At 38.9% G+C, this 12,750-nt stretch overlaps 1 protein-coding gene across 4 annotated transcripts in view; it reads left to right on the forward strand.

Moving 5' to 3' along the window:
• The window catches only part of LOC133606914 (serum response factor-like), a 65,375-nt gene that overhangs the window by 46,006 nt on the left and 6,619 nt on the right, over positions 1-12,750 (forward strand). For 3 of the 4 annotated variants that reach the window (XM_061961368.2, XM_061961350.2, XM_061961359.2), the window contains exons 3-5: positions 2,811-3,045; positions 9,475-9,639; positions 10,662-10,772. In XM_061961368.2, coding sequence (XP_061817352.1) covers positions 2,811-3,045; positions 9,475-9,639; positions 10,662-10,772 — 511 coding nt within the window. The remainder of the gene's footprint in view (positions 1-2,810; positions 3,046-9,474; positions 9,640-10,661; positions 10,773-12,750) is intronic. The other variant, XM_061961376.2, reaches the window with a different exon arrangement.

A 12,750-nucleotide genomic window follows, 5' to 3' on the forward strand; every position in this document is an offset into this window, starting at 1 on the left:
GAAAGCTCTCAAAATAAACAATTCGTTTTTTTTTAACTGTAAATGATGCACAAAAACTACCAAAAAATGTGTATTAGGCCATATCGTTTTTGTACTAGATTCCTAGGCGAAGATGACTCTTTTGAGTAACAAGACTGAAAGTAACAGGAGTGAGTTCTTGGCATAGAATTAGCAAATAGATTAACTATCGTCACATGACATGTATGTTAACACTTAACAAAGCACATTACAGTTATTCTTTTTTTTTTAAGTAACAAATAACATCAAAAATAATTTATGTAGCAGGACTCAGATTTTACCCTCCACCATATTCATTGTTGAAATATAGTCAAATGTACAGTTGGCTTTTCCGTAGTTTGCAGAGGATCTGAATAATGCACTTTTCTGGGCACCATTTGACTTGTGCAATATTCCACATTTTTCAGAGGGGGTAATTTGTTAGGGTGACAGGACTGAGTAAAATCCCAGTGAATGTTAACACAATAGTTTTTTGTTGTGTTTTTTAAGAAAATAAGTATAGTTCGACTAGGACTAGCACAAATATAAAAGATAAAATCAACATTTCTTTTCCAGCATTTAAATTAATATATTTAATCGTAAAAATTCAAGTACTTAAAAGTTAAAGTACCAATGATTGTCACACACACACACACACACACACACACACACACACACACACACACTAGGTGTGGTGAAATTTGTCCTCTGCATTTGACCCATCCATCGTCTTGATCACCCCCAGGGAGGTGAGGGGAGCAGTGGGCAGCAGCGGTGCCGCGCCCGGGAATAATTTTTGGTGATTTAACCCCCAATTCCAACCCTTGATACTGAGTGCCAAGCAGGGAGACAATGGGTCTCATTTTTATAGTCTTTGGTATGACTCGGCCGGGGTTTGAACCCACAACCTAACGATCTCAGGGCGGACACTCTAACCACTAGGCCACTGAGTAGGTTTTGAAGCAGAGATAGAGAACAAATTCTATTTTTCTAGTGATCAAGGTACAGTAGATTGAAATTATCTTTTAAACTGCATTTGATAAACATGCACTCAGATAAAAATGCAGGACACATTAACTTTAAAATATTTTTTTTACCAAGCGATTTCATTGTGCATTTACACGGATACACGGATCTGATTACACACACACAAATTGTAATGCGTGTTTGAATATGGGTTTGCTACAATAACACTTACATTTTATTTCCCAAGGATGCAAATTAGATTAATTCTGTGGAATGGCCCTCATGTTGTAATTTCCACACAATTTACAAACATTTTGTTTTAATGGTGCTTGCAGCATCCACCAAGACAGTCCACAGAGAATAACTACAAAAGTTTGAGCAGCAATAAGCAATAATCCTCTTGATTTCATCCAGAGCCTCCTAAATGTTCTTATGTTGGACTACAAATGTACAGTATAGTTACACTAATGTACTCAGAGCATCTTAACATTTGGGTTTACAAGGGAGGTTGCCAACTTACGTTTCATCCAAAGCAGCCATTTAATAGACCCAACATCGATGGCAATTTTTTATACAGTAGTTGTACATGTGGATGCAATTACAGGGTTCCCAGCCTACTTTTTTGTACCTTGTTTATGTCACGTCTGGTTTCTGTCGCCCGTTCATTGATCCTTGACAACATGGCGCTTACTTTTAAAAGCCCCCTCCTTCTTCCAAACATGTACACAGCTGCTTTAGGGAGGAAAAGCCCCATTAATGGGGTTGTTATGGGTCTCCACAAGTGAAAGTCTGGTGCTATCAATGCTTTTAGGAATTAATGTGTGCAGAAGCAGAGATAGAAAGGCACCTTTCTATTGGGCATGCATCTTCTAGGAATAAATAACATGAAAAAAATAATGTAAATAACATTATTTTTTAAAGAAAATTTACTTGAAGTATAATTAAGATCAGGATAACATACATTTTATTTAAAAAAAAAGTTCATATTAATATTTTAAATTATATTTAGCAGTAATAAAAAAAGAAAATGTATTTACCGGTAATAAAAGAAACAAACACAAAACAAAAAGAACAACCGTTTCTGCTGCAATCCACCAATCAGGCCTATATAGTAGAGTGGCCAGACAGAAGCCATTTCTTAAAAGGTTTGCCAAAATGCACCTGAAAGACCCTCAGACAATAATAAACAAAATTCTCAATTGAACTCTTTAGTGTGAATGTCAGACGTCATGTTTGAAGGAAACCAGGCAGCGCTCATCACCAGGCCAATACCATCCTTACAGTGAAGCATGGGGGTGGCAGCATCATGGTGTGGGGATGTTTTTCAGCTTGTGGCATCGAAAAATACTTGCGGCTGTAATTGCTGCCAAAGGTGCATCAACAAAGTATTGAGCAAAGACTGTAAATACTTACAATGTGCATGTTATTGTTTTATTTTTAACAAATTTGCAAAATTTAAAAAGCAAAAAACTTTTCACATTGTCATTGCTGGGTATTGTCTGTAGAAGTTTGAGGACAAAAAATTATGTATTCCATTTTAGACTAAGGCTGTAACATAAATGAGGTGGCGACTTGTTCAGGATGTACCCTGCCTTTCTCCCGAGTGCAGCTGGGATAGACTCCAGCCCCCCCACCACAACCACAAAAGGGACAAGGAGTAGAAAATTGATGGGTGAATAACAAAATGTGGAAGAAGTGGAGCGCTGTGAATACTTTCCGGATACACAGTATATGTATGAGTTAATACTGTACTATAATATACGTTATAAGTTGATTGTAGCTAGTTGCTTGGACTGCTTTGTAGTTTTGTTCACCCCTTTCTAAATCCTGTGTCCTTTCACCATCAGGACACGTTGAAACCAACGTTTACGGTAGCCAACCTACCAGGCAGTACCAGCAACGCCCAGTCCACAGTTCCCACCACCTCCACCAGCATGCAGGTGAGCAGTGGCCCCAACTTTCCCATCACCAACTACCTGGCGCCAGTTTCCACCAGCGTCAGCGCCAACGGGACTGTCCTGAAGACCACCGGTGCATCCACGGGGGTCATGCAGTTGCCCAGTGGCTTCACATTCATGCCAGGTACTTGGAAGATTTGTGTTGTCAATTCTTTGCATCAATGTAGATAATGGGGTTCTCAATGTAAGACGCTTTTTTGAGTCACTAGAGAAAAAGCACAATAAAAATATAATTCACTTCACAGTAACATCAGCGATGACGTGCTTGGTCATGTGTTTTTTAATAGTTGTTGTTTGCTGACTACAATCTAAATGTCACCTTGCCAACATCTCAGACGTCATCACAGAGACAGTCGTGCTTCCATCGCCAGGCTGTTTTTACATGACATCTTTGAAAGACGGTCGCCTTTGATTTTCACTCTCGGATAGAAATAATTATGTAAGGGTGTCACAATGGACCTGGCAACGCGGGCTGCGGAGCATGGTCCATTCATAATGAGTCATGAATATTCAATGATGGATTATGGCTTGTAATGACACTATGAAGCATACTTGGTGAATCTGCAGCTTTTGTGCTAATGAACTAGACCCGACCTTTCCCAGTAAAACCCAGAAGAGATCTACTGATCCACTTTGGTGCCCTGGCCCACCACATTATTTTATGTGGTACACAAAAACCTGAAGTTAATGTGACGCAGATAAATGTATTTAATCTTTCAGTTTTGACAGAGAAAAATGTACTGCATGCATTGCATATCTTCTAAATTTAAATTAGTTTCTGATCATGAAACAAGATATTTCACACTGTTTTTTAATGTTATCACCATAAATACCTAAACATAAAGAATAGGATTAACTGCGATGTGGCCTGCAATCAAAAAATAATTTGACACCACTGCTTTAAAGGGCACTCCTAATTAGCATAGGCACCCCGTGTTGCTCAAAATGGTGGTGAGAAGTATAAATTAGCTGGCATTAAATACAATTGCATTGTTGTGTGCACACAAGGGCTGCAACTATCAACTGTTTTACTAATTGAGTTTTCTATTGATAAGTTTGTTTGATTAATCGAGTAATTGGAAAAAACATACTTTGTTGCCTCAATGTGTGTAGTAGGGAAAATAGTTTAAAGGGGAACATTATCACAATTTCAGAATGGTTAAAACCATTAAAAATCAGTTCCCAGTGGCTTATTATATTTTTCGAAGTTTTTTTCAAAATTTTACCCATCACGCAATATCCCTAAAAAAAAGCTTCAAAGTGCCTGATTTTAACCACCCGTCCATTTTCCTGTGACGTCACATAGTGAAGCCAACACAAACAAACATGGCGGAAAGAACAGCAAGCTATAGCGACATTAGCTCGGATTCAGACTCGGATTTCAGCGGCTTAAGCGATTCAACAGATTACGAATGTATTGAAACGGATGGTTGTAGTGTGGAGGCAGGTAGCGAAAACGAAATTGAAGAAGAAACTGAAGCTATTGAGCCATATCGGTTTGAACCGTATGCAAGCGAAACCGACGAAAACGACACGACAGCCAGCGACACAGGAGAAAGCGAGGACGAATTCGGCGATCGCCTTCTAACCAACGATTGGTATGTGTTTGTTTGGCATTAAAGGAAACTAACAACTATGAACTAGGTTTACAGCATATGAAATACATTTGGCAACAACATGCACTTTGAAAGTGCAGACAGCCCAATTTTCATCAATTAATTTATTCTGTAGACATACCCTCATCCGCGCTCTTTTCCTGAAAGCTGATCTGTCCAGTTTTGGAGTTGATGTCAGCAGGCCAGGGAAGCTAGGGTCGATATTCTTCTCTTGATCATCTTCTGTGGCATAAGGGACGGTGTGAGCCAAGACATCCAGGGGGTTTAGCTTGCTCGTCTGCGGGAACAAACTGCCGCCATTGCTTGCCGTGCTACCGAGGTCCTTTGTCCCTGAATTGCTCACACACTCCGGCAGATTCAATGGGGGTCTGGCGGTAGATTGCTTTGACTTTATCGTTGGAAATGCATCTGCTTTGAGTGTCGCAGGATATCAACACATTCTTGCCATCTCTGTCGTAGCATAGCTTTCGTCGGTAAAGTGTGCGGAACAAACGTCCAATTTCTTGCCACTTTCGCATCTTTGGGCCACTGGTGCAACTTGAATCCGTCCCTGTTCGTGTTGTTACACCCTCCGACAACACACCGACGAGGCATGATGTCTCCAAGGTACGGAAAACAGTCGAAAAAAACGGAAAATAACAGAGCTGATTTGACTCGGTGTTTGAGAAAATGGCGGATTGCTTCCCGATGTGACGTCACGTTGTGACGTCATCGCTCCGAGAGCGAATATTAGAAAGACATTTAATTCGCCAAAATTCACCCATTTAGAGTTCGGAAATCGGTTAAAAAAAATATATGGTCTTTTTTCTGCAACATCAAGGTATATATTGACGCTTACATAGGTCTGGTGATAATGTTCCCCTTTAAATAACAATTTTTCTGTTTGCCACAACCTTCATTATTTTTTTCTAATATATGCACATCATCAACATTTAAATTGCACTACTAACATGTGTGCAATACTAATAATAATATTATTATTAATAATGTTCTATTGTAGTGGCTGTGCCAAAACTATTTGTACTTATTTAAAGTTCCAATCACTCATGTATTCTGGACTTGATCAATTTTATTAAGTTGAAAGAATAATCGAAGCAACAGAAAACAAATTGAAGCTGTTTTCTAATCAAATTATCATAATTTCTGGGCTGTAGAGCGCACCTTAATATAAGCCACACCACCTCATTTTTTTGCAAATTTTATCTTGTACATAATATTGGCCGCACATGTTCATAAGCCACAGGTGTACACATTGAAACATGCAATATTACACTGGTGCTTGTGTTCATTTACAAATTAAACAAATAACAGTGCCTGTAACACAGCATAGTATAGCCTACCGGAGAGATCATTGAGCGCGGTCTTCATCCTTCTCTTCCTTCTGTACGGTGGGATCACTGAGGTCATCTTCTTTAGTGTCAAACTTGAGGGCACTTCGGACGAAAACCATCATGCGTTTTCCTTGCCTAATTTTTGCTTTCACTTTCTTCTTGAGGCGGGTCACCTCTGGGCTCGTAGGGTCTTCTTCGGCGCATGGCGGTCTGGCCTTTCGGGGCTCGTCAATAGTGTTGGATTTCCGTCCTGTGCGCCGACTGTTTCCTGTTTTGATGGTCACGTTGATCATCTTTGGCTTTGGGGCTGCGTTGTGTGCATTTTGTTGTTTCTTCTCCATGATGAGGGTGAGTCCATAACGTGCTAAATGGCTCACTGAATGATTGTGTGAGTGTGTTCGATTTAATGTGAACAATTTTATTGGTCTGATGTTTTGAGTTTTACATTTATTGTTGGCATGTAAAGCTTGTAAACCCGCCTTATTGTCCGGAAATCAAGGTAATCAAATTTAATGGAAAAATGCACACAACACAATGTTATGCCCTTATAAAAGAATGCTTATGTTTATTAGAGTCATTTCACTGCACCGCCTGCAATTTACGAAGAAATGCACACAAGAACGCAAACAATTCATCTTTCCCAGTTGGACTTTTCTTAATGAATGTTACTAAAAAAATAGCTACATATTGTTGTAGCAAAGTCATTATAACTATTAAGATATACTTGTATTTTAAATCCTATAATGCAAGAAGCAACGTATTTACTAAATGGGTTCGAATTAAGATATTGTAAGTTGAAGTACAAATTAATATACGTACCTCACAATATCTGTCAGAAATGCACACACTTAGCAACATGTTGTGGCTAACCTACTCACTGTATGTTTCAAATAAAACACAATCATAACTATATTAACCTGTGCATTATTTTAATATCTTAAATACACACACCAAGGTAGTGTGTTTATACATGGTACTAGGCTAAGTTTATTATAAAACACTTGGAAAAAGAAGTGTTACTTAGATAAGTCATGATTCATTTCTAAAATATTGACATAATATAAAACCACGGTTTTGTTTTGTTATATGCCAAGAACCTGGTCACAATGACATGGTCAATGCAGGAGCAGCTTCATGCTTGGATGCTTTTTACCTTCCAGTGTGTAGTTAAAGCTTCCCCCCCATGTCACTGTTTTTGGTCCTCTGCCACAGTTGAACAGTGACATGACGCCTACTTTATCACTTTGACTTTACACTACCATCATATCCATGCAGCGCTCCTTTCATCTTCAGTCTTTCTAGTTCCTTCTGTCCTTGCAACCTTCCCTCACATGTCCCACCTTCCCCCTCCGGTTGTCCACTGTGTGCCACCTGTCTGGCAGCACCATTTGGAACAACATACCCGACCTCAGCACCTGTCTGAGGCGCATGTGATTAAATGCAAGGGTGTCACACATCCATTTGCTGAAAACAAACATACTGATTGTCATAAACAATGTCAAGTCATAATAATGGTGTACAAATAAACAAGAGTCAGAGTTATTCATTTAACCACAATTTAGTCAGAGGGTGGTTTGTTAATCTGTATTTTAACCCACTAACTGAAAAATGTAAATATTGTAATCCTCCAATTTTGTCTTGTTCCAAACAAGTTGTTCGAAATTTGTGACGTTTGCTAACTTGAATATCTCCACACATGGCTAAAGCTGGCAATGGTAGAATGTTTGTAGTCCATAGTGAGACCCATAAGATAAAATGCTGTTATTGTTTGTATTAACAATCACATATCACTACACAAACCTCTCGTCTCAGCTCAAGAAGTAAGCAGTGCCTACTTAATGTTTGTGTTTCATGACACTGTACACTGGAACCTTGATTGACGAACCTAATTGGTTCTTGATCAGGGTTCGTAAATAGAAAAGTTTAAAGTTAAAGTACCACTGATAGTCACACACACACACTGGGTGTGGTGAAATTACCCTCTGCGTTTGACCCATCCCCTTGTTCCACCCCTGGGAGGTGAGGGGAGCAGTGAGCAGCAGCAGTGGCCGCACCCGGGAATCATTTTTGGTGATTTAACCCCCAATTCCAACCCTTGATGCTGAGTGCCAAGCAGGGAGGTAATGGGTCCCATTTTTATAGTCTTTGGTATGACTCGGCCGGGGTTTGAACTCACGACCTATCTATCTCAGGGCGGACACTCTAACCCACGGGTAGGGAACCTATGGCTCTAGAGCCAGATGTGGCTCTTTTGATGTCTGCATCTGGCTCTCAGATAAATCTTAGATGACATTGCTTAACACAATAAGTAATGAATAATTCCGCTGGTAATCACAGTGTTAAAAATAACATTCAGAATATAAAACATTCTCATGCATTTTAATCCATCAATCCGTTTTCTTCCGCACCTGTTCATTAATGGTAAGAAGTATTTTATTTATTATTGGTTAACTTCAGAATAACAATGTTATTAAAAAGAATAAGAGACTTATTATACTCTAAAAATGTTGGTCTTACTTAAAAATGCACACATTTAGTTGTATTCAGTGTTAAAAAAATACTATATGGCTCTCACGGAAATACATTTTAAAATATTTGGCTTTCATGGCTCTCTCAGCCAAAAAGGGTCCCGACCCCTGCTGTAACCACAAGGCCACTGAGCAGGTTTATATGTATTTGTATATTGAAGCTAATTTTTTTTTTCCCATAAGAAACAGTGTAAATATGAATAACGAGTTCCAGCCTCAACAAAAGTCCATATTTTAGTAAAGGTTTGTACACTTTGAACACAGATAAAGCCTTGTACAGTACTATATATCAAGCAAACATAACAAAGGGGTGATGGATCAACTTTTCTGTTTAATAACAAAGTCAGAACAACAACAACACACACACACACACACACACACACACACACACACACACACACACACACACACACACACACACACACACACACACACACACACACACACAATCACTAGCCCTGTGGCGCACTCACAGTTTGAAATCACAAAACATCTTAACTTTAACAGCCAGGTCACTACAATGATTGGGAATTTAAGGTAAAAAAACACTTTACCTTGTTCGTAATCTTCTTGGTGTGTAGCGGAAGGGCCGTGGATACTTCCTGAATGTTTCAAACCACACATTGCTTATCTATTGCTATTTGGTCTGTGGTTCGTAAATGTAAAAGTTAGTACAATGAGGGGTTCGTAAATCCATGTTCCACTGTTCCTACTCAGGCATGAAGCACAGAGCCTGCCTAAGAACAATGCACATTTAATCACAGAGTTTTGTATCATTTATAAAGATAAAAAAATAATTCAATTAATGTGTTTTTACTTAAACTCATCATCTGTCAAAGAGATACTCAAGAACAGACGTGCAGATGAGCATAAAATCTATGTTTGAAAATTACGTTTTTTCTTATGCGGTCCAGTGATTGGGTACTGCCACTCTGTGTCAACTTATCTATGCTGCTTCTATCTCTGGCTCTTTAAATTGGACTTTCTTCACCCTGCAGCAGCTTTTCACGCTCTGTGTGCGTGTGTGTGTGTGTGTGTGTGTGCGTGTGTGTGTGTGTGTGTGTGCCCCCTTCTTCAGCAGGCACTCCTCTCCCCCCTGGCACTCCCACCATTCCTCTTAGCCAGCTGCAGCAACACTCCCTGACCCTGCAGGGGCAGCATGGTCAGACTCTGACCGCTGCCCCTCATTCTCAGCAGGGCCAGCAGGCTGTCTTCCGCTTCCCTGCTGCTGTCTCCCTCACAGGTGACCTGACTCACCACTGCCTGCTAATACTACTACTGCTACTGTTGCTACTACTACTACTACTGTTGCTACTACTGTTGCTGCTACTGCTGCTACTAATGATACAAATGCTAGTACTGCTACTGCTACTACTACTGTTGCACTAGTGCTGCTGCTGCTACTTCTAATGCTACTACTACTACTACTGTTGCACTACTGCTGCTGCTACTACTAATGCTAGTACTACTACTACTACTACTACTGTTGCACTACTGCTGCTGCTACTGCTAATGCTAGTATTGCTACTACTACTACTACTACTGCTGCTACTACAATTTTTATTTTTTTATTTTTTTATTTCAGGCAATGACAAAGAAGTACAAGTTGACAAAACATAATAATATAAATTAATATAGTGCATATTGTCCAGTATTGCTAGTACTACTGCTGCTACTACTACTACTACTACTACTACTACTGTTGCACTACTGCTGCTGCTACTACTAATGCTAGTACTGCTACTACTACTACTACTACTACTACAGTTGCACTACTGCTGCTGCTACTACTAATATTAGTACTACTGCTACTACTACTACTGTTGCACTACTGCTGCTGCTACTACTAATGCTAGTACTGCTGCTACTACTACTACTACTACTGTTGCACTACTGCTGCTGCTACTATTAATGCTAGTACTGCTACTGCTACTACTACTACTACTACTACTACTACTATAACTGCTATAACTAATATTACTACTGCTACTACTGTTACACTACTGCTGCTGTTACTGCTGATACTACTAATGCTACTACTACTGCTGCTGCTACTATTACGGCTACTACTGATAGTACTACAATTACTACTGCTACTACTATTGTTAATGTGACTCATTGCATGGCTCCCAATTGTTGACGTAATTGCACATGACTTCCCTACACACATCTACTGCTAGCCTCTTTATGCACAGTTGGATGATGTCCTCTGTGTGTGTGTGTGTGTGTGTTTGTGTGTGTGGGTGTGTTTGTGTGTGTCTTTAGGGGCGGGTGTACCTCAGCAGCTACAGGCCATTCAGGTTCACCCCAACACCCTGCCCACACCTATCAGTGAGGCTAGTCCTGAGATGTCCCACAGCGCCACAAACTCCACAGGTATGTCGACTGGTCACACACAGGTGGGCATCAAGGCCTTTTTATCAAGTAGAAGTGATCTTTAAGTGTGGGTTAAAAAAACAGATTCTTTGCTATCAGGCAATAGAATGTTGATTTCAAAATAAAATCCCAGATTTTTTTCACCGAAAATTGATTTATGAATTTTCCGATTCATATCCCTACTTTTTTTTTTTAAAGAACCAGTTGAATACAAATGACAGAGATAATCCAAAACAAGTTTTTCCTTTTATTTAATCAAAAACTAATAGTTTGAAATGACACCGCATAAACTGCATCTTACTTTTAGCAAAAATCTCATTTGTGTACGGGTTAGAACCCGTACACTAACCCTAACCCTAGGTTATATTGTTCTATTTAGACCAGATATAAATTGTACTATTTATGAAATAATTTTCAAATAATTAAATTAAGAGCTTCCTCTGACAAGCAATACTTCAGCTTGAATAGAATACTTATCTTAACAAAAATGTAGCATTGCACATTGCATGCAAATAAACAATCTCCAACACTGAGATCAATAAAGTGCAAACTTATGTCATGAATACCATACTTTTGTAAATAAAAATGTTGCATTATACATTGTATCCAAATAAATAATGAAGTAAAGCATTGAGAGGACTATAGTTGGTTTTAGTAAGTAAATAAAGTAAACATAGCCTTTTTCATTCACACATCTTGGCGGGAGGGTCTTGTCCAGGGTGTACCGCGCCTTCCGCCCGATTGTAGCTGAGATAGGCTCCAGTGCCCCCCGCAACCCCGAAGGGAATAAGCGGTAGAAAATGGATGGATGGATGGACGTCTTGGCGGTGTGCCGAGCAACTGTTTTAGTGATCACTCTACGTATTGTGCTCTTTTAGTTTTCTTTAGTTAGTTTGTTTGTTGTTGCGTCTTGTTTGCCTCGTAAAGGGTTGTATTTCCCGCACTCGGCTGTAAGCTTCGGTTTTAGATGTTAGAATAAGTTTGTTGTGCTGCTGCCTTTTTGAAACAAACTTTGCGGCGTGTCACTTGTTCCATGCCTGTTGCTGCAAATTCAAAGTACCAACATAATTTTTCTTTGGAACAAACGTTTCGCTCTCGCTAGTTACAGCATTAGCCATGTTTGCTAAGGAAGTATGGGGACACCGCAAGCTACGGACGCTCCTAAGGGGCAACAAGTATGCTGGAGCGAGAGGAGAAAAAATAGATTTTTTTTTTTTTTTTTAAATCGTCTGCAACAAAAAACTTGACTATATCGATAAAATCTATATATCGCCCAGGCCTAATTGTAATGCTAAAATACTGCACTTCACTTTTTTAAACATTTTCTCGTGTTCCTGCCTTATTCTAAACCATAATCATTTTTAAAATTTTTGCAAAAGTAATCAAAATGGAAAAACAAAGAAATCACATGTACATACTATAAGTAACCACAACCTTAAAAGAAACATCCGATGCTGTTTGCATCTACTGTTTGTTTTCGTGATGGAGAGGTGGAGAGTATATATTATGAATGCACAATAATTACTTTTCAAGCCAATATCAATAACTTCCTGTTTCTCAAGACTGATACGATAACTGATAGTGATGCAGACAGTTCTAAAATTTAGATGACTGCAGTGGGCCAGTTTTGCACATATTTCCATGAATTTAATAAATGTGACGGAACTTTCTTATTACAAATGCACTGTTTTTGAAAGTTGCAAGTGATAAACAGTTTTTTAGTGAAATGAAATGTAGAACTGCATCATTATACATAAATTAAAGATGCATCAATAATCGATTTTTAATCGAATCGTAGCTTCTGAATCATAATTGTAATTGAACTGTGAGGTGCCCAAAGATTCCCACTTCTACATATATATGTGTATGAATATATATGTATTTAATTGTGTATGTACTGTATGTATGTATTTATGAGTGTGTGTGTGTGTGTATATATATGTATGTATGTATGTATGCTTATGTGTATAGATATGTA

The sequence above is a fragment of the Nerophis lumbriciformis genome, linkage group LG02 (assembly GCF_033978685.3).
Source record: "Nerophis lumbriciformis linkage group LG02, RoL_Nlum_v2.1, whole genome shotgun sequence".
NCBI classification, from domain to species: Eukaryota; Metazoa; Chordata; class Actinopteri; order Syngnathiformes; family Syngnathidae; genus Nerophis; species Nerophis lumbriciformis.